Source organism: Danaus plexippus, chromosome 14, assembly GCF_018135715.1.
Source record: "Danaus plexippus chromosome 14, MEX_DaPlex, whole genome shotgun sequence".
Taxonomy (NCBI): Eukaryota; Metazoa; Arthropoda; class Insecta; order Lepidoptera; family Nymphalidae; genus Danaus; species Danaus plexippus.
The window spans coordinates 2740257-2764887 of record NC_083546.1 but is presented as its reverse complement, the minus strand read 5'-3'; the positions used below and the strand labels follow the sequence as shown (position 1 = coordinate 2764887).

At 30.2% G+C, this 24631-nt stretch overlaps 1 protein-coding gene across 1 annotated transcript in view; it reads left to right on the top strand.

Annotated features, from left to right (window-relative positions):
• Positions 1-8603: 8603 nt before the first annotated feature.
• Positions 8604-24631, top strand: part of LOC116769705 (transcription factor collier) — a 32984-nt gene continuing 16956 nt past the window's right edge. Inside the window, exons 1-7 of the mRNA XM_061522642.1 lie at positions 8604-9171; positions 10848-10974; positions 14142-14298; positions 15076-15139; positions 16309-16364; positions 20456-20529; positions 21544-21612. Of these exons, the coding sequence (XP_061378626.1) occupies positions 10856-10974; positions 14142-14298; positions 15076-15139; positions 16309-16364; positions 20456-20529; positions 21544-21612 (539 nt within the window). The 5' untranslated portion in view covers positions 8604-9171; positions 10848-10855. The remainder of the gene's footprint in view (positions 9172-10847; positions 10975-14141; positions 14299-15075; positions 15140-16308; positions 16365-20455; positions 20530-21543; positions 21613-24631) is intronic.

The following is a 24631-nucleotide window of genomic DNA, read 5'->3' as shown; positions in this document are numbered from 1 at the left end:
TTTTGCATTATATATGAGGTGTGTTACGTCTAGTCGAACCCGAAGGCGAGGGCCGGAACTCCCTTCATAAATTATAACTTCCTCTAGTTTAGAGTAGATGGACGAGTCACAGTACGTCTTTTGTATGCACATTTAAATATTTGTTATATGTTCATCTGGTTTTTTAAGCTCAGGGTATACAATATACGGTTGTATACTATAGATTATAAAAAATCAATTTGTTTCTAAAAATGGCCTCCTCTTAAATATTTGGGTATACATTTTGTCTTAAGTTATCTTAAACAGTTTTATAATAATTATAACTTTATATTTCATTAAAAAAAAAGGGGTTTAAAATCCAAGACTTTTTATCTCAAATTTTAATATTCCTAATGTATTACGTATTATGCACGTTGGAAAATATTTTATAAACTAAATAAAATGCACCTAGTGTGGCAACACTTTTGAAATCTCAGCGTATTGTCTTGAGATTCGTATTTAATTAGCACGACCTCTAACTGGCGGCTACCCGGATATTAACACACGCATTGATAATAACTAACTATAATATACGATAAATATTATTAAACAAGCATTACTGTAAAGAGGAACAAAATTAAAAAACTATCTAAAGACGTCGTTTTTTAAATTACATCTAGCTTAAGTAGAAAGAAAATAGTTTACCTAGAAAAGCTGTTTGGATACTCTGTAGAATCATCGGTCATTGCTAAAGATATTGGTAAATTTTACAAGGATCAATTAATGCCCACTTTTTATGCATATTTTCAAGATTTAAAATAAGACAAGTAGTTTTTAGATAGGTATATAAGAAAGATAAGAAAGAAAAAAATAAGACAATATTTAGAACTTTTTACAGCGGATTTCATCAGGATCAAATAGATAGTAAAGACTTTCTATGTTTTAAGGTTATTTCTTTAACTATTATATAAAATTCTAGACATAGATATAATAAAAATATATACTCTAATTCTAAGGTCATGCTTGAATTTAATGCAATTAATTATATATATAGTATTGGCAAAGAAAAAAATGTGGGTTCATTGATAGCATATATAAACTTTTTTCTTTGTTTAAAGCAAATGGTTATGTATTATTATGTATACATTACACACGTGACCACTATTTGAAACAGTACAAGACTGCTAATTAGGTCTAGCAAGTTGAACAGGGTGGAAGCCAAATACTAATTAAGCGATACTAGTTACTTAGTCTAAGTTCAGCTAAGTTGTATTGTTTAAGTTTGCTTATTAGATAGGAAGAACAAGCAATCAATCACCGGAGGAAGCAGTAGGTTAAAATAAAGTTAGAGATAAGAAAAAAAAAATGCAGTTTATTAAAAGTGCTTAATGTACGAAACCGGAACATTTGCAACACTTGCTTAGTCTATAAACGGGATGGGTTGGCCGTCAACGTCAAAAAACACAAAAAGCCACTACAGTGTACTGCTAACAGATGTGTTACAATACCTCGTTAAGTAACAATCGAGTTTCAATGCATAATGCCATATACGGCAGGGAAAGACGAAAACATAATTCTGTTTCACGTTCATTCTATCATAGACTGTTCAGTACTGGTTCTGATTAAAATGTTGGTAATACATTCATTGAGACAAGTGATACGTAACAGAATCATGTTTTAAGACGTGATTCTAGCTTAAAGGCGAATGTATTGAAAAGTTGATCTTGTTTATATAATTTTAGGCAGATCGATCTCTAATTAATAAAAGGGCAGTAATGTTTATTTATTAATAAAAATAACAAAGATAAAGAGTGGGCAACTCAGCCATTACTGGACCTGGTGCTTATTAAAAATGTGGCCTGAATATCAAATTGCTATCTTTTCATTGTATCTCACCCTCCATAATGGCGCTGCCCCTCAGATTTTGACTATAGAGCACAGAGTAGGGTATAATAGAGCCAAATAAGATGTTTTATTTTTATTTGTTTTCAACATTATTTATTTAAAATAAATATTTTTTTGTTCTTTAATTATTACCCATTTTATGTGCTCAATGTTCAAATAAATTGTCCTTTATTATCTAAGTATATTAATATAAAACTATATACCGTATGTTGTAAATATTACACTCAAGAAAAATCTATATTTAACGTCTTGAAAATTTATCTGACTGCTCTGTGATAAAAGTACTAGTAGAACAAAATTGTTATCCACGGGACAGGGTGGCTTTGTTTGTTTTTTTATATAAATAAATTCAGTTGTCACATCTCAGATGATAAATGGTCGCACTGACACCGTAGTCATATGGCGATTTTGAGCCACTTGTCGCCCAAGGTTTGTTATTTTGCCGTTTGAGGGGGCGTTGTGATATATTACTACGATTTTATATGGCTCTAAATTGCGCTATTGTAATATTAATAACGGTACAGGTCGTTACATATTTTCACTTATAACCGATTGTCTCTTATTATTTTAATTTACGAAAACCTATATATATGATTGTCAAGATGTTTCACGAGAATAAAGCTTGTATCATTGATCAAAGAATTCTTACTAGTCTCATTTAAATTTTGATTTGTTTATTGTTAGGAACTTGTTAGTTTGCATTTCTCGTATTCATGTCGTCTCTGAGTTATCCCTTAATAGATTTTTAATTTTTTTTTGAAGTTATAAAGTATAGAAAATGAGAATATAACCTTTTATAATAAATGAATTTAACCCTCTAAAATTTAATATGAAGCCGAATTTTAAAGACTCGGTTAGGAGGTCGAATAAGAATTTTGCTAATGAAGTCAGAAATGAGTTTGGAGTTTAATATTGCAAAAAAAATATATTTTTATAAGGTAAATGACCATACAATGTACCCAACGTAAACATTTATAATTTAAAACATAACATCGTGATGAAATAGTTAATTGCATTAATTAATTTATTTATTTTGCAACATAAGTGATAAGAATTCTCATAGATCCCAAGAGATAAATTTGAATCGATTTCTTCGATTTAACGTAAAAAAAACCCACATAAAAAGGCATCGAACATTTTCTCATTTACAATCAAATTATATTAATTAATACCTACATATGTAAACACCTGCATACATGAAAAATAAATGGTCCTATATGCGAAAATCAATGAAAACACAGATTTAGGTAGTTTTATTTTCTTACACATTCTTTAAACTTATTAAGTGGCATAGAAAAAATAATCTTCAATGTTTTTAAAAAAAAAAATAATTGTTAGACGAGTAAACTTTTTATTCGAATGAAAACTAAATGAATGTGCTCATTGTTCGTGTTTAATCCAGATACTTGGAACAATTCAACTGATTTTGTCTAAATTAATGACTGAATCGAGTTGTTCTTAACGCACGATACAAATGTCCTACGATCGAATTGAAAAAAAAAGGCAACTTATCAAATCAAAGTTCTTGACCGGTTTGTATCTTTAGTAACAGTAGTATGTCCAATGGCAGTTACGGTTTCTAAGGCGGAACAGAGTTCGCCCGGACGGACGAAGTAGCGAGCATTATTTATATATATATATATATATATATATATATATGTAAAGATTTCATTATTTTGTTATGCGTTCTCTTTGTATTGTCACATGATATGAAGGTTATGAAAGGAAAAAATAAATAAATAGCGCGGAAAATAAAAATATATAATAAATTAACAATTATCACTGATATTAACTTTCTTAATATATATTTGCTGAGCATATTTTAAACTGGTAATTTCTGTCAGTTGTTTGATAGTTGTCTGTCAGTTGTTCAGATGGGTCACACACCTTCAATATTGTTAACGAAGAATAAAGTTGTATTTATTTATGCTTCTAATTGAGTTATGTATTTAGTTAAGGACTTTATTATAAAGATCTATAGTTATAAAAACGAAATATATCCCTATTTAATTAAACATCTCCCTGATGTGAATGATATGTTATAGACATATACAAAGTTTCTATAACTCGACTATAGTTAGTACTTAAAAAAGAAACTATCGATTAATTTCTTTTAAAAAGAATAAGGAATACCGAATGATGTTTATTTAAAAAAAAAAAAAATATTATGAAAATTATAATATTTTTGTATTTTAGTTATTTATAATTGTTTTGATTTTATTGAGACGAAAATTTAGTGGCATAACTCGTTTTTTTATTTCTAATATCTTAATGTTTTATTCCTTTAAAGTATAATATTTTGTAGCGAAGATAACAAAAAAGGTTAAAATTCTCATTAACCACTTAGCAAAGTGAGAATAGAAAGACAAAATTCGTAACGACAGTATGCATATTTTAAATCAAACTCACCGCACTTTGAAAAGTAATTTTGACAGCTGTACAATAATAAACGAGAGAAAACTCCTCATAATGCGTTTAGCTCTTGCCATATCAGTAGAGATCATAGAATAATTGAAGCAGATATGACATTTAAACTAATCAAATAAGTCTGACACATTCAAGCACATTTTAAAGCACTTTGAAATGAAACTATTATAACCGTAAATTTCTATCGTCCACGTGTCGCATGTCGCATTACAGCTGGCTTTGTAGAAGGGAGAAATTAAAGGGCAATAAAAGATATTATAATTTATAATAAGATACTTTATTAACAATAGATTTCGAATTGTGATTTTGTAATACTAAGCAATGATTCAAAAAAATATTTAAATACAATAAAGATTATAATTTTCGAATTAATGATACCAAATAAAAACAATAAGATATGAAATGACAGTTTACATTTGATCGTAATTTGTGCCACATTCTGTCTTAATAGGTATAATTCATAACGAAAATTCTGCATTTATTTTCATAATCTATGTTCATATTTCGGGAAGCATTATATTACTTATTCAATATTTTCAAATTGCCATCGCACCGCTGTAATGGAACGGAAAAAATGTTGAAACTCCGGCAAATGGATTTTGAAGCTTATTATTTATTTAGTACGCCACTGAATTTGGTTTTTCTTAATACGTGTCATTTCTGCTGTCAACCGAAACTTATATAATTTTATATTTTCTAAAAGTTATAACGCTTACTGCTTAAACGAAATTATTGTGAAGTAAATAAGGATTTTTAATAAATATGTATATATATTTTTTAATTTATCTCTAAGTTTCGGATGCAATTATTTTATCTCGTCTCCATGTGCTGCAACGAATTTAAACGTCGGATAACAAATCAGTAATTAAAATAATATAATTCAAGTTTATTTTCACATTATTTTTGTCTTTGTTATATTTTGTTTAAAATACAAAAAAATATATATATTAATTTAAGTACATACCTATTTTTACAATTGTGTACATACCGTCTAATTAATTCTGTCTTAATATAAAAAGTAACTGTTTGAATCTGTATCGTGTATTTTTTCTAGATAATAAGTAACGTTAGAATAGACAGCTTATTTCAAACGACTTTCTTAGAGGTTAGCGTAATTTTTTGTAACAACTAAAAATAATACTGAGATCTAAGACTTTCGCGAGTTTTATTAATTTAAATGAAACTAATATATTTTCGGATATACTACGCGGATTTTATTATTTTAAAACTAAACTAAACTAAAAATAATACTGTTTAATATTAACATCACTTGTAATGAACTTTCAATGAAACCACTAAGGACAGAAATTACGTTCTTTCTTTTAGAAATTTATATTCAATGTGTTGAATTCTTAGAGTCAGTACCTACAAAAACAATACGCATTTCGCAAACTCATGCTTCCTTATACGAGTACAGTTATTTGTCATGAAATCCAAGAAACATGATCACAATACGGTAAGTGCTTACTGTGTTTGAGGCGGTGTCATTGTCATACTGCGGTTAGCTCCAAAGGCCTACTGAAGACCTTTTCTTGTCTACAAATGTTCTTTTATGTCAAAATGTTTGGCAAATTTATTGTCACAGCATGAGCCTTTTTTTTCATTTACTACTCGTTTTATTTAATATACTAATCTGTGGTTTTATGATTTTCTTTTTAAGTCGACATTTAGCTGTTTGCTTATTACAGTATTTTATATTTAAATGCGCTCGTAAAGTTGACTTTTGTTAAATTAAATGTAGTTATAATTTTAAGTTAGTTATAATTCGGCATACTTGTGTATATTAAAAAAACATATTTGTAAATATTTTTTTATCTTATGTATAAATGATATGGCAAATGATTAAAAACTAATAAATCGGTTATTTCCTGGCTGACATATGTGCATAGAAAATAACAAAAAAAAAAAAATAACAAATTTCTGGCAACACTCAATACAAGGATATATTAATTTCACACTTTTGAAGTGGACCAATAAATTACCTATCAAACTAGATGTCAGATGTGAAGTCAAGTGGTCAGGAAGTAATAAAACCAATAACTCGGGAAGCTGATCCGAACTATCAGAATCACCAGCTGTTTTTGTCGCGATCATTTCCAGGCCCTTCATAGAAAAGCAATCGGGTAGTCGTAAACGTTAAGGGTCCAGAAGCACCCCCTGGGGTCGCCTAAAGGTACAATGTTACTTCGCACTAGAAAAAGTATCCCGTGCCCTAAACCGGGAGAGCCGTCGAGGGTGTTATAAGCAAAAAGCGTAATTTAAAGCTGACTTAAGGCTTCGAATTAAAATGAAGTAGCATCGGAGAGGCATTAACTTTACCTTGGGATCTTTTTGGTATCAATGACCCGTGAATTTGTTGTTTAAAAAAACGTTGCTTGTTATATATATATAATATATATCGTATACGTTCTATATAATTACAATTCAGCTTTCTAAATCACATTTCCCTACAGATTATTCTAGTTTAGTAACACAATGGTGTCCTAATTGTGATGCCTCCATCTAGATCCATTGTTCTGTCTAAGGTACGGAGGAAGCGCATTATGTATGCAAATTAACAACAGCTAGGAAATAACAAACGGGATGTGTGATTTTTTTTTCTATATCAGATGTCATTATGACGTTTGTCTTTTTGCGTTTAGAAATTAAAACAAGTACATACATTTACAACGATCACGTTTAGAAATAAAAAAAAATATTAAATTTCTTAAGCACTTGTCATTAAATAATTATTTTGTTATTTTTCTTGTTAATATAATTATAATACTTGTTATTCTAAGTACTTATTATATTACAAGCTCTTCTATTTAAAACTTTTATTTGTTCAACAGATAATACGAAGAAAATTTTACATATGTATATGACCTTCAAATAACAGTTTCTCCGTACTTGTGCCAATGAACTTTTAACCTTTAACCTAACAGCCTCAGCTGGGTTTAATTCATATATTATCATTAGTAGAATACTCATACTGCTACTTATATAGAGTCAGTAGGTATATATCTTATCTTTATATAAAGAGTCTTTGTGTAAGATGTCTTTACCGACTTGCCGGAATAATATCGATCATTCAATATATCAAGTATTCTCTGGTGGGCGTGTCTGTGGGCGTGGCCAGGGCGGCCCCAGAGACCTCCCAGCTGCCCAGAGGTTCAACTTGTTGAAGCCTTGATGAAGGTTCGATGTTTTTTTTTTTTCGGAACACGCTATATAAACAATTCTATATTCGGAACACGCTATATAATATACCTGTTGCTAGGTTGTATAAAAATATAAAAAAAATACATAATTAATAATTCGAATACATTAAAAGTAGTATTTTACATACACACGAAGTAACTACAAGTAACTAATAGCGACTCTACGATGTTTAAATTGCTTAAAAGAAATAAACAAAGAAGAAAAAACGCTGTCGTAAATAAGTAATTAGTAAGTTTTAAGTTACAATAGATAGTAAGAAATATGTATTTTACAATAGTTTCATACATACATACATATATACAAACATACACGTTTCGTTTTGATTTATAAAAAAATGACTCCTTCATTTAAAATGTGATTTTTGAGGTATATATAAGTTATAAGCCCATAAAAAAGGTAAGTTTTACGATAGTGTATATAGATACTTAAAATTATTTTTCCTACAAATTAAATCTAGTAGATGTTTTTTAGTCTCCATATAAAAATATCAACTCTATAAAAAATTTGATAAAAATATCAAAATAAATATTTCCATACTTCTATTTAACTATACAAAAATTTACGCAGTTGCAATATTTGTAAGAAACATTTAAATCAAAGTATTCAGTAGGTACATACATAATATGTTGGCAAAAACAATTTGATGTTTGTCTATGTACTGTATAATATACACAACAATATTACCGCAGATAAACTTCAGTTAATATAATATTGTGATCACAGTTAAAGTCGCCAGTTAACCGCTAACGCTTTGACAAGTTAACAAACGTCATTATTAATTCGGTAACGTAACCTCATCTGAAACAGTCAGTCAATTCCCAGTTTAATTTCATCATCGTCAATCTAACTTTAATAAGTAACCTCGTGTAGGACGTCCCGCGGAGGCTGGCTGGTCCAGAGAGATGCTCTGCGTCTCATCTCCCGCCATCCCTTACCAACCATACAAGTGTCTCCGAGGACGACTTTAATATGTTACATTAACATATAAAACCTTCTTGGATGAATGTGTAAAATCTTTGCCTTTGAAAAAAAAATTACCCTTCATTTTTCAGATGTTTGTTATTTATGTTTATAGTGATAATGTAATAATTATTCCGCGTGTATGTGGCGCCACCATGGAGAGTGAATGACGTTGTCTCGCTTTAGTGGCGAGGGCGTGTTCCCAGGGCGCCTCCCCCAGTCCGCGGGGACGGGGGCACGCGAAGCTCGAGCACTCCGCGGCCTGTTCCCGCGACGCTTGTTAGTGCTCCGCAAATCCACAGCGGGATCGCCCGCACTACCGGGACACCCCACGACGATCACGATAACACGAAACACATTCTCCTAATATAATACTTCAATATTATTTCGATTTTATTTCTATAAATTTTTATTAATATAAGTGTTTTATTTTCTTATTATTTTTTTTATATAATACCAGTGTGATTTTTTGTGTAACATTACTAACATGAACATAGTGCGCGGATAATAATATAAACAGTTCGACTGTATATATATAGGAGTATCGTATTAGTGATTGTCGCCGAGCCTGTGGGGCTCGCGCGTGTTCGGTCGCGATTCGGTCTGACGAGTTGAACGCGGCGGCGGGCGGGTACACCGGCTCGCCGTGGCCGCCGCTGGAGCTCGACCCGGTCGGATGGGGAAGGAAACTCTACCCCACTGGAGCCCCCAGGTCATCAGGTATTGATAACCATATATCAAACATAGAACCCACCAATTTACCTTAACCTATACTAAACATAAGTGTCTCGACCATTTTATCTTGAACTATGTATAAACAGTACATTATTTCGTCCAATTTATCTTGAACCACGAAAGAACACAACTTTGTATCGTCCAATTTATGTTGAGCTACAAATGAATACAACTATCTGTCGACCAATTTATGTTGAGCTACGAGTGAAGAGCGCAGTGAATAGTCCAGTTAATGTTGAGCTGTGAATAAATAGAACATAAATTTCAGACTTACTGGATCTGAAAATAATGTATGCGTCTCGAAAAAAAAATCTAATTGTTTAATTTCTTTACTTTTATATGAGAATAAAATAAAATTTATTATGCTATAAATGAATACGTGTTGAAATAATTGAAAATATTTCCATTTCATTTGTACGCTCTATAAAACAATAATAATAATGCAACTCACATTATAAAAAGCAATTTAGCTTAAGCTATGTAGATGATTTATTGTCGTTTGTTATCAATACATCTTTTAAGTCTCTCACTATTTTTATTTTGTGTGACATTCTATTGAAATAATTTTTAAGTTTAAAAAAAAAAGGTTAAATAGAGACTTTCATTTATTTAATGCTGAATTACTCGAAAATAATTATTCTTATATTAATAATAAATCTAACTTGAAAAACCAATGTACGTATAAAAAATCGAATAAATTTAAATATAAATTTAAATTGTAAATTCTCTAAAATAATGCAATCAGTTTATTTCACACCATATAATTCAGTTTGAACTTATTTTTTTCATAAAATTAAATTCCAAATATATTATTTGAATTTATTAATTTCATATTTAATAAATTCAAATAATATATTTGGAATGTAATATACAATTAATTCGATGATTTTTTGTGAACAAATAATAATAAAAATATTTGAAATTTTATCAAAATACAATAACATAATTTGTTGACTTGCTTTTATGTAGAGTTCTGAAAAGTAGAGTGATTTAATATGGTAAAAATATCTTATATATAACTTTAAATTTATTTTTATTCAATTTTAAATGTTTGAAATTATTGTGGGACATTTGTTCACAAGAATATTTAAGGTATGGTAATTCAATAAAATATTAAGTATAAAAATATATATACATAATTGAAACATTAATTTATTACTTATAATTTTAATTTAGCATCAGATAATACTATGCTATATATATGAAATGAATGAATACTTAAGTTTCGTGTATTCTGAATAATTATAGAATTTTATTACATACATATTTTTAACAGCTATTTATTCATAAAAATCCAATTTTATTCCAATAAAATCCAATTCATAAAAATCCGGATTTTTATTAAAAACGATCAAATTAATTATTGTTTGACAGTTTATCACTGACAAAGATAATCTTCAAATACATCAAAATAGAAAGACTGAAAAATTAAAAATATAAAATAAATAGACAGATTTTATAATTTTATAAGGGTTGTGAGATAAATTTATTCATATAAAAAAAAACTTTTCAAAAATAAAATTATTAATTTAACCTAAATAAAATGTTTATTTAATATTTATAAAAGTTCTTAAAATACTATACACTCAAAATATATATAACTTTCTATTCCAAAGACGATTAATAAGGTATGACATTATATTAATACAAACAATATTCAGGGGGGCTTATGTTCGGGCTCCATCAGGAGGGGGTCCACGCCCAGCCTCGAGGGCCTGTCACCTCGCTGAAGGAGGAACCTCTCACCAGGGCCTGGATGACACCAACCTCACTAGTCGACAATACAAAGTACGTAGAAGATTAATAATTATCACTCTCTGAATGTAATGCAAGAAATCTGATTGATTTATAAAATTTCACGTATTATTTAACCTCACATAGACCTCACATAAATATAAAATATTATTACATATTATGATTGAACGTATATTATATATTAAGAAATAAATCTCAAAATAAATACTGATATATCAAGTTTAAACAAGCGAGCCTGTTCCCTTAATGCACTCCTAATCCAATACACTTGTTTGCTTTACATTTCCGATCTAACGCGATTTGCCTCAAATAATCAGAATGCTCTTTTCAGCCACTAACTGGCTTATTAATGCCAATGGCTTAGGGTGTTTGTGTTAACGTGGAATTTATTTTGTATCGTGGTTCTAGTTAAACGGATAACAGTTAGAACGGCTAGTAACAGAATAATAAAATTAAATATCATATGACTTAACTATGACGATTTTATAACAATTTTTATACTTTACAGAGGAATATTTATTAAATTAAATTTATGATTTATTTATACTTACTAGCTTAATGACAGTAATTATATTAATTTTATTAAATTAAAAAATATAATTTTATTTCTTTTCGCTTTTTAGTACTAGTAAAGTATATTATATGTAGGTATCGTAGGGCCATTCATATAACTTAAACAGTGTAAATTAGTACTTCCACGGAACATGGTACACAATAACGTAATAACCGCATATGGGGTCCAATCAGGTTCGAAATTTGCACAGGCGATAATGAAACCAAGTGTTCATAAACGAAGGGCGTGATAAATCATCACGGGGCGGACTCGCATGCGATAATGAATGGTCTATAAATTAAAATTTTCAATATAGATATAACATTATACCAGAATAGTTGCGAGTTAATACGGTTTTGATCAATTATTTACTATATACATGTATATATAAATAACTATTATGCCAGTAGTGTACTTATAAGTATAAACATACTCAATTTCCTCTCCAACTTTCAATCAATAAGAACAATTTTTTGTTTCAATACTCCTTCCTAATAAAACCATATATACTCTATATACAATAATTTGCACAACACCAACAGTTTACAATGTTTGTGTTACAGTAATGAAGTTGTGCCAGCATTTGGTTCCGCATAATATGATGTATTGATACTCGAATTAGCAGCATTGTTTGCTGAGGGTACGCATCTGTCGGCTTTTAGATGCTATATTTATTTTAACTGAGTGTTTCGTGTGTACTTTATAATATAATATTTAATAAGCAAGAACCCTACATTTAAATTATAGATCTAATAATATATAGAGGCTACGTATTTATAAAAAAAATAACATGAATTGAATCTATGTATATGGTTTTTTTCATTACATTTCTATTCAATAGTAGTTAACGTTAACTAAATTATATACTGTGATTCGTTTCGTTTTGTGGATGATAAAATTAATTTAGGCCGTAATCGAATTAATCAACTTAATAGTACTTCGTCATCAACAGTGAATTTGAAAAATATGAATGTCTAGGGTTGATGACAGAGTCATTTGTATGGCAAATGGTCAAATATTATAACATCGTTAATTGAAATATGTTGTAAATTAATAGATTAAAAAAATAATTGTCGTTAGATAAAAGCTAATAAATCTAAAAAGAGGTCGTGTATATCAATGGACAGACATATTGTAAGACATTGTCTACTAAAACACTGGTGACATAGATTAAAAGTTTTGTCGCAAAAAGTTTTTATATCCAATAAAAAAAAAAAAGATTGACAAATCTACAACGATCTGTAAGCAAAAAAGCGCTACAACCTAATCGCGGGCGCGTTGCCGAAACTGTAGTGATAAATAAAACAATGGAGTACGGGAGTATAAAATGGCAATCGCGAAACCAATTTGTTTACGCAAATTCTGCTGTGAGATGAATGGCGACCATTGCAATACGGGCTGGTGTTGTCTATGGTACACTATCGATGATTTGTTTATATGTAATTGAATGATATATACATTTAACTGTTATTTTGTTAATATTATATCATTTTCATTAAAATAAAATGCTATCACAAAATACGAATTGATAAAATTTTACAGATAAGAGGCCATAGAAAATAAAAATAAAATAAGAAGTCTTTAAAATTTTTATTCACAAAACGTCTTGTCTTTAAGTAGTAACCTGTTGCATTTAATTGTTACACAAATATTATGCTAAAATAATGAAAAATATTTGCAATTATTAAAAATAAATTTCTTTAATGTGGCGGCTGGACATCACTACCCTAATGTCCAATGCAACAATGAGTAACTCCGAGGAAGATTTGATGAAATACGTATATTTGAAACTCTAGTATTTACACGTACTTGTAGTTCCTGTTTAACGAATATGCGTATTTATCCTTTATGTATTTCCCAATAAGGTCGGAATTAAGATCAAGATTGTATCGACTCGCCACATGTCGATATGTGTGGCGTCATATACTCGTCGTCACTTTGTCGATACTTTTCTCTATAAAGATTTATTATATCGCTACATCTGTTCTACTGAGTTCATATGAGATGAATTTAAATATTTATAATATAATATCAATATAAATATATTTAAGGTACATTTTTTCTGTAAATGTACAAACGGAACAGGGATTCGTAATTACTTGCAATAACTGTGTCTATTCAATTTCTAAAGGATTACAGACTTTTGTTTCGTTATGACATAATAATAACGTTGAGAACGTCTCCGTCTGTTGACAAATAGCGGGAAAATAAGGACAAGTCTGTTGGAATTTTAAATTTACGACCAAGTATATCTTTCAATAGATGGAAAGATGGTTTGCACGTTTGTGGTTTCTTTGAATGATATCTATATTATTTACGGCTTTAAATTTTTTTGGCCGCAATTTAATATAAATTTTAAATGATTTTTTTTTATTATAATTGTGATTTTAAATATGATAAAAGTCACGGTACTCCATATCATTTATCGATAATTCTATTAAATAATTAATTATGTATACTTTATAAATAAATCTATTTATTTATTCATAAAAACACAATCAAACTTTAGTATAGACTTTTTATATTATATTATGCGTTATAATTCCTTATTGATGTAATACTACATTTTTATAAAAATAATATTTTTTATAAGAGATTTTGTCGTTTCATTATGCACTTGATGTTATATTTTTCTCGTTGGACGCAGTACGGTGGGTGTTGGCCGCGCTCACTTCGAGAAACAACCGCCAAGCAACCTGCGCAAGAGCAACTTCTTCCACTTCGTAGTTGCTTTATACGACCGAGCCGGACAGCCCGTAGAGATAGAACGAACAGCTTTCATAGGATTCATCGAAAAGGATCAGGTAATATTACACTAAGCACTAATAAAACGACACAATTTCTTATATACTGCAAAAGATATTGAAGATAATAAACAAATTTAATATGCAAATCAAGTACAACACAAAGGCAATCCTCGATGAGATTATTCCGATTTCTTTCTATGTGAGTTTTAATGATGCATTTATCATTAAATCCATGTTGATATGATCAGAATCAGTCCATCAATCAGGATAGTCTGACGCTGTATTGTGTCCATTTACATAATTCAGTCACGTCGGTGGTGTGTTAAATTAATGTTGTTTGTTCTGTCTCAGATGTATGCTTTGAGATTCAATTGTAACGAAAAAACAGGTCTTATATTCAAGTGATATAGTTTTTGTAACATATAGTATATTTTTATTTGATATCTGACATTTAAAGAATTTTAATTAGAACAGTACAACATTATGATGTACGAGTTACAGATCGCGTGACACTTTTAGCCTTTTTTTTGTTGTAAACTTTTTTTTACGTAAAGTTGTCAGTGAAACTATGAAAGCGTTTAGCCGTCATGTAGAGCGATGGTCTTGTTTGTGGCTATTAATTATTTATGGCGTGGCGTTTTGTTTAACCTTTAGAAGCCCCGTTTTTATCACCTTCTATATTTATCCCAAATGTTGAACGCTTAATATATATAAGTTGTTACTTAAATACTTTTAAGTGATATCTTGTTTGGTGGATTGGATCTTTAAATTTAGAATGTCATAGTATTTAATTGAAATTGCAAAATATTTTCTTAATATTGTATTCTGTTTTAGGAAGCGGAAGGCCAAAAGACAAACAACGGTATCCAGTACAGATTACAGTTACTTTACGCAAATGGTAAGTGGGATTATTAAGGTAAATTATTTACACTTTCAAAATAAATGAAGCTATGATATGGCAAAATAAAACTTCTTACAAGAAAGAATTTTGGTATGTTTATTAAAAAATATAATGAAGATATTGTTATTATTCAAATAATTTGTCACTTTTGTGTTTTGATAATTTTTTCCCTATGTAATTTATCTCTTTAGTATAATAACTATTATGATTTAATCATTGACGGCTCTACAAGAGCTGTATAATTTTGTATTCAACTAGGAGACAATGCATACATTGGACGCATAGTAAATATTTGCCGTCTTGACCATTAGGGAGATATAATGGAAAATTGGCTGAGAATCGACAACATCTTGCACTATGAATATTCCGTGTCTGGTTCTAAGGCTTACGATGAATAAAACATAACATAGACCAATATCATGAAGTACACCCGCCACGTCAACTAGACTTAGTCGACAGTTTTTTTGAAGATAGAATATTCGATCTATTTTTCTTTGAACACTTTGTTTATTAGTGAGTTCAAGAATAGGAAATTGAACTTGAAATACAGCGTGTTTTTTTTTATGTAAAATTTGTTGAATGGTTTATCATACATTAATAAAGCAACATAATGAAAATAAACTTCCTGTTGTTAATCCCTGAGATAATATGTTCAAAGATCTGTTATGAAGATTTTCTGTGGTTTATAAAAATTTATGTAATTTCTTGTTAACTTTATTTTAATGAAAATATAATATCAATCTTAAGACTTAACACGCGTAAAATTTCCCCCATAAGACTCATTTGATATTTAACCAAAAATGTACCCAAAATTTTCATTTTCATCCCTAACCGGCACGGATTTAATAAGCTGAAATTAATTTAATTATTTAGCTTTTTATTTCACTCTGTGTTATTTTAATTTTGTAGGACGAAGAGGTTATTCGCGACACGGAACAAATTAGGGAATGCCTTTCGAAGTTCCTTGTTAAACTTTACGCTGTATCTGTACACTTATATAAATTATACTTCATTTTGTTTACTTCGTTTTATTAAATATTATTTGAAGCAGTCTATGAATAATATTTTATTATGAAAGTATTAAAAATATTTTGCTGTCGATTTTTTTATAAATTCGCCCTTTTTACTATGTTAAATAATTATTATAATATATTTTTTTTCCCCAGGTATTCGACAGGAGCAAGACATATTCGTTCGATTGATAGATTCCGTCACGAAACAGGTAATATTTTTATTCCTTATTCTAAGATCTAAATAACAGGTTTTAGTAGAAAAAAACATAAATATTTTATATAAACAATCTGCACAAGAAATAATGTTATTGAAATTTTATACAAATCATAACATCAGGAACAAAACGCAAGCTTATTAAAAGCAATGAGCTCTAAAGGCATGTTCGCACACAAGCCCACCTCAATCAGTAGGGCACGCGGCGGGCACGCGGCGAGCATGCGGCGACCACGCGGCAGATTGTCATCGCGAACCGATTACGTTAATCCACACGCCCCTTGGTCAACGAAATTATACTATAGTTGATATCGCATTTTGTTGCTATTTTATGTTCATGGGATAGTAATGCTATGCTATTTGCTATATTAGGGAAAATAACAATCTATGTTTTCAATCACATCTTCCACATTGAGAGGCTTTAGACACCAATTTTCGTAAAAAAATATTTGATAAAATTATAAAATATTTCAATCATATTGAAATTATTGTTACTTATATAAACTTTAACGTTATATAAATTTAATTCACTGAATAGCTTATTTTATTCTGTTGTACCGTCGAGAAAGATTCATGCATTTTAAGCATACAAAACGTTCATATATTATGCAAAGAGAAAATGTTTGTGTCAGCTAAGACTTTGGTTATTATTATTCTTGTTTATAATTTGTAGTTGTGAAGTTTAGCGCGTTTTTGGTATTAAAGCAATTCAGTGTACAATATTTTTTTAGCATTAAAGTGATGCATTGATATCAAATAAATAAGGCAACAGATAATTTTTTATATATATAGTTTAAGTTACATAATTTTTTTTTAAACATTTATTATTTATATAGTATGTGTATTTATATTGGTGTAAGGAATTATATTTTAGGTGCTGAAACAGTAAATTTGAAACTTGATTGACAGTATTAAGAAGGGTTGCAAATCCCCAAATCTGATTGTTGAAACATGAGATATAAATATACTCTTAAATTAGATTCAAATGCAGAGGTTTATTATTTTAAATGTTATAAATATGAGTTATAATCAAATTCCTTAAGCAAACAGTACAATCGCGCGGGAAATTCCTATAAAATCAACAGATAATTACGTGAAATGATTGATATTATTCAAAATAAACAATGCTATCGTAACAAAGGCCTACAAAGGAGAATACGGAAGACAATTATCACGTCCCGTTTATTACATAAATAACAATTTTACCGTAAAGCCATCATGAAACTTCAGTGTACCTCACATATATAATTTCAACACGTCCCGAGCTCTTAGTGTTGTGTAACAGGAGGCCAATTACGAAAGATTTATGCCGTGAACATAATTAACTTAGGCCGAACGTTAACTAAGAAAGGAATTGTGCGTATGACTGTACACACTAGTGCAATATTTCTTGTCATGTTATGTGAGCCGTATTACATTAATATATTGATATTATGATAACAAAGTTATGATCTTTTAATTCTTAAAGTATATTATTGTATAGTAATGAATTTATCTCATTTAATATTAATTTTAGTCGCAATCATCAAATGGTACACGCAAAATAGTCATTCGGTAAGTGAAGATGGCGTCTGATAGTTGCGGTTTATTTAATTGTATTAAATCGTTATGCTGAGGGCATACTGCCAATCAACTAATGCCATGCGAACAACACACGCAATGTACAAAAAAAATCATCGAATACTGTTAAAACGCAGTAACTTTAGTTATAAGTTCTTTATAATATTAAGTTAATGACTACCAGAGGCGGATTACTCTTTCAGGTGGACTTTTATGACGTATTAGCTAAATTGGAATATAAATACTGCATACAGTTATGTTAAGTAAAATATAATAGTAATGGTAAATTATCATATAATTTAACTTTGGATCCGCTATACAAAGTTTTATTTGTATTCACACACTAAATCACTATCATATCAATATCTAAAATATCAATCTAAGTAACCCTCTGTTTGAACATATTCTTAAGATACTAACTCGTGCTATACGAAATGAGATTCTGGCAAATCCCATAGAACTGCCATAGAAATCACCATGTTTGAATAAAGAAGCGTGCGCGCGCACGTGGCCAAATGATTGTGTTTACTTAACAATGTTCAAACAACATATTAATTTGGTACTTTTGTTGAGAAAATGACTTTCGGAAGCCATTTTAGACGCCAGTCGGGTTTAATCATTGTACTCATGTTCGGCTTGATTATTTTTCATTTAAATTTAAGAATAGTTATATAAACTTAAAAAGTGCCTTCAATTCAAAACTTTCGCTATATATTTTTGGACATAATTTAGTACGCAATATAAAATATTTCATACATTTGGCGAGGCAAGTACAATAACAAAAATATCACAGCCAGCGTTGTCGCAAATGTATAAATCACAGTTCTTGCCTTCATTGTGTCTGCTTCCTTATTTTTCTTGCACTTCTGTTGTTTTTGTTATTTTATTGAAATAAGTTTGTATGAAAGAGGTTGTTGGGCACCAGATAAATTAAAATAATGAATTCAAAAACTTTGATACATTTATATTACTTCATAGAACATGATAGAAAATATGATGGAAAATATGTTTGTATAAAAATTGAATCTGGTCATGATACAAGAGTAGTTTTTTATTGATATAAGAAATTCCCATGAGATTGAATCCCTTGCGACGCTGATGGCCACACGGATTCCCGCGGGATGGCTTCCTGAACTTGAAAAATGCTAGTCAGGGATAGTATCGCTAATGACTAATACTTGGTCATGCGATTTCCTAAGCAATCTGTATCTATTTTACTTTATTTCAAATAAATTGGTTTAAGACTATTCTTTCGTTGATTGTTTCAAAGATAATCTTTTTTTCTTCTTTTTCATTGTGATTTCGAACAAAATGTGAATGAATATATTTGATATTATACATTAAGGGTCTTAAATGTGTCATCTCACACCTGATGCTACTCCGCTTTAAGCTGTTCATCCCCAAGCTATTTAGCTGGTCCTTAAATACTTTCCTATGACCCTTAAATACTTATTACAAAACACCCTCCATACACAATCCCACTAAATCCGTTGCACAAAAGATGATAATACCCAGCTATTTCATATTCAATTAAATATTTTTGTAAGGGACGAAAAATCTATCTTAGGATGTGGGGATTCTGGAAACAAATTTTTTGAAAGACACTAGAATTTGCCTTTGAGACACAGAGTGTTTACCAGTAAAAAAATATTTTTCTATTTCAATACAATTACTATGAATTAATATGAACATTGCGTTTTTAGTTACGAATCGGACCAAGGTGCCGAAATAGATAGTTTTTAAAATATATTTGTTCCATAAATTTGCTTGGTAGCAATTATATTTTAAAACCGTTTCTAAATTACCCTATATAATAACATATATCTGGATTATCCACAGCCCCAGGCTATCAGTAATTAGATATTAATAGATAAACGAACACGTGTACATTAGGCAAGGGAACAGAATTTACAAGGAATAGTTAGGAAATTGATTACAACTTAATAATAAGAAAGTTTTGGCATTAACGACCTCAGTAATTTATAAAAGCGGAATTGATTGCATTGAAATTGTTGTATTGTTGATGATTTTTTTCACAACTTTATAGTCCCTCGTTACTCTTTCATTTTCTTATGCATAAGTGATGAACCTTTTAAATTTATTAATATCATAAATATTTTACGATATACTATAACAGTTGCGTGTAAACTGATAGTAAAAAATAAAAACAGAATAAAAGCTTCATTTAGGATCTATGCAAATGTATTTGGCGTAGATAATAAAGTCCGATTATGTATGAAAGGGTGCATAAATTAGCAAAAAGCAATAACTTGATGAAGACGAAAAATTATCTTATCTCCAAGCAGATTTTTAATTAATTTAATAAACGTAATAGACTATGGGTGTTATGAGTTATGGCGTTGGTGTCACTGTAACAAAAAAAAAGTGGAACGCAAATATATTTTTCAACGCATGTATTGTTCGTGTCTATGAATCAGACTTCGGACTATTCAGTTAAATTTAAAAGTGGGATTTCTCCTTACAATCATAAAGTCGATTTTGGTCTGACAATGTTTTTGTTTTCAGCCCATCGTATATGAAGGTCAAGATAAGAATCCTGAAATGTGCCGAGTCCTTCTCACGCATGAAGTTATGTGCAGGTATGCAAAGATACGAATATAACCAAATATTTATATCGAGTTTATTAATTTATAATATATATGCAAATACCATGAACCAAAAATAAAACAAATCAATACATTTTGTCGGGCACGTATAGCACGTATATTATAGCTTCACAATCTTGATACATTCCATATCATAAATATAATATAATTCTGAATGCACCCATAATATTATTCTGAGAATGAGTATAAAAGCAATGGCCCTAAGAAATAATCATTTTTCAAAAATATTAGCAAAATTATGCTTGTCATTCCTAGAATATTGACAGAACAGTTCGAGAATAATTGATGATATCAAATGGTTACGTCATTTCTGAGAAACGACATTTAAAGTAAATATAAATAGTACTACTGTATAATAAAATTTACAATCCATATATTAAACTAAACGTTAACTTTAAACACACAACATACGAAGGCTGTGACACGAAGGTTCCGTAAACAAAGCGCTTCATTTGCGGCGTAATATTTCAAACTCAATCCCGCTGACGGTAATTACAAAAGTCTAGAAACAAACGTTGCGAACAAGAAGTGAATGTCTTTATTAATTTAGCCATTTGTTGGGGGTGATTTTTCCGGTCGCGACTCGTCTCGCCGCTTCACGCATGTGTGTTATTGTTGTGACAATAAACCTTGTCTGTGTGAGCAATTAAAATTTTATTCTACCTTAGACGTAATATCTCCATCCCGTGTTGTCTAATATGTGCGTCCTGTTTCCACCTTTCGTCTTCAGGGGAGGAGTCTCGAGGGAGTCTGTCCTTTCAATGTCTTTGCCCTTTGCGTCAAGGAGCCGCGGTAGGGCGCTTGCAATGAACATCGTTCAACTAATGTAGATAAGGCTTCCCTGTTACGGTTCTGTTTTATTGTAAACATTTTTATAACTAAAATTATTTTGTAATGTATACATTATACATGCAAGTTTGTGTGGAGATGATAAAGGGTAATCTATTTTATTTGTTACAGAGGATTTAATTAAATTTTGTTTTGCAGTCGTTGCTGTGATAAGAAAAGTTGCGGCAACAGAAACGAAACGCCGTCAGATCCTGTTATCATAGATCGGTGAGTCATATATTTCGTAGGACCAAGGCTTAAACTTTTATTTTGATACTCAAAGATTTATCAATTCCATCGGTATAATAGTTCATTCATTACTCATAAAAATCATGGTCATAATACCAATGAGTACGATAATAATATTTACAAAGCGTTTTAATTTTCGTTAATGAACATTTCGTTTCGGCAATCAATGGGACGATGTTATTGTTTGGCTAAGCCACTGTTTTTTCAAACCGCCCAAATTGCCTCACATCTCACGCTGAGTCATTCATTCGATAGAACGTGGAGCTAATCAGGCTGACAAATATCGAAATTTCAATGGACTGAGCACTATCCAAAGGTGAGGGTAGGGCCTGGTGCTTTTATTTCGTGTCCTTTTTCGGGAATTCAATTGAGATAGGCGTCTCCCGTTCCGAACATCGTTCGATATCGCACTACAGGGTTGGAAATTTGAAATATACACCGATATCTGGGTTACAGAACTTCTGTTGACAATATTTTTTTTACACTTTGAACATTCCTACTTGTTTGAAGTCCAATAAATTTATTGTGCACTAAAAAATCATAAAAATGGTAAAATATTGAGCAATAAATTATAAAAGAGTGAAAACGTCTTATAAATATTTATAAAAATAATCCATTTATTGAAATTATATCAGTCCATATTTACATGTCACTCTGACAGCCCTAACAATTCGTTTGTCGGTTTCGTAATTCGTTCGATTCAAAATTTTTTTGTACCTAGATAACAAAAAAAAATCAATGACAGCCTTTGTGCGCAAACTTTCCTTTGCTTTTCGACGAGGCATGAAGTTGATCCTGAAATTTTGCAACCAAAAATATACTTGCGATACTCCGTTTGATGTGTCTAAATTAAACTCCATACGAGTTATTCATAATGAAGGAGCATGAAAAATTTAAACAGCTTTAGATGAATATTCATTGCCTATTATGTACTTCATCAATAATTAAGAACAATACGCTACCAATTTATTTATACATTTTACAATATGATTGTCAGGATATTTTGGTCTATAATCTATGACAAATTAGGTATGTTACATGGAATATTAATTCATCAGAAGCCTCGCCCATGAAACCTACACTCGCAAACTAATGCGATAATTGAAATTGTGCAATTGCGTGCGAAACGACGGCACCGAATTCATTATCATGCTTTTGTACAAAGTTTTTAAAGACACCCTTTGTTTTAATTATTTTTTTATGTTATACAGTTTTAATTAACTTAATTTTTTTTATTAACTTTTGTGACACATAACATATTATAAGGATAATTCTTACAAGGGGCTTTTAAAATATAAAGACAATCAAAAGTTTAACTATGTCCAAGCAATATTAGTTAAATTTCTATTTAATTTATCGTATAACTACGGAAACACAGCAATAGAAATCTTGAAAAGTGTGATAAGTTTAGAGTCACGTTGATTTTTTATTAAAAGTTTAACATGCGGACTGCAGTGTGTAGATGTTTAAAAAAAGTATGGAAATTTTGTAACTCAAAGTAATATTAGATCATTTTAAATTAATATACATAGCCTTGATGTTAAAACACGGCAGTTGAAAACGCGAAAACCGTTAGATGGTTAGAGTATCGATAACTGACGCTCCGGTAAAAGCAGGCAACAAACCTGAACCCTACGAATCAGCAGCAATTTGTTAAGTGGATTTTTGCCCGAGACACGATCGCGGCTCGTTGCGCTCCTGTACACAATTTCATTATCTCTGCCCGCGCTCCATTCTACTATTAACTTATGCGTTCCTGTTATTCCATGATTTTTTTTTTACATGAACACTTTTTTCGAACACGACTTTAAATTTTTTATTTTAAATTTTTTAGTTTATTTATTTATTTTTAATTATGAATATTATGATTGTTGCTTTTGCATGTATTGATTGCATATGTTGATATATTTTATATTATTTTATATATCATAGGGAATAAAATGAGTATAGTTTTAAATCAATTTATGATAGTACACCCTCAAAATTGTATTCAATATATGAAGGTACAATTACAATCACAATATCGATAGGGTGCAGGTAGGTACTTTAAAAGATGGACTTTCGAAATCAATTTGAACCCACGCAAGCTGTCCCTTCTATGCAATCACTTAAGGGTTTTATGAAGCGTAATGATTAAGATGTTTTGTCGTGCTTGAATTTAAAACGTTCGCTGACCGAGGGGTGCAATCGGCTATGTCGATAGCATATTGTGTCTGGAATACTTATTAACGGATTAGATGATACATTATAATGTTTGTTATTGGGCCCTTTAATTGATTACAAACAGACATTGGGATCGTTTTTGTTTAGATTAAGATTCCTCGGTAATGAAGTATACGATTTTTCTAGTAAAAAGTAAACTTCGGCTTAGTCGACATATGGCTGACATCTATATACAATGGGATCTTTACACCCTATTTCGGGTGCGACAAAATCGATTTCCAATTCGATATGACCCTCTTGCTTGTTACTACGAAAATAACCATCACAATTTTATCCACAACGAATCAAATTTTTACAATGATAATATTTTTAAATCAAAATACGTCAGACGTATCAAAATGATTCCTATTCAACTGATCGCAAGTCCCGTATCTGTATTTTTAAAAGACCGCAAAGAAAAATATACTCGAAAAACCAAAATTCTAATTTTACATTAGGGAAATGTAACGTTCTAAAACCGAGGGTTTCTGTGCAGTTTTCCGGTAATTTTTGGTCCTGTGAACAGTGGTAGGAGAGAATCACGGCTATTATATTATCTCATTAGATACGCCGCGGCGCCGTGCGCCTCTCTTTTCTTTTCGCCAAATAAATTTGTTTCTGAGCGGCTGAATCTTCTATTACGTTTTAATACTGGTAACTTTAACTATGGATTTAACTTCAAAAACGTTGTTATATGACATTTTATTATATATTAGTTCATCATTTATACAATTAAGGAGATAAACTTATGACAAAAACCTATGCACTAATATTACCACTAAGAAAAGGATAAGAT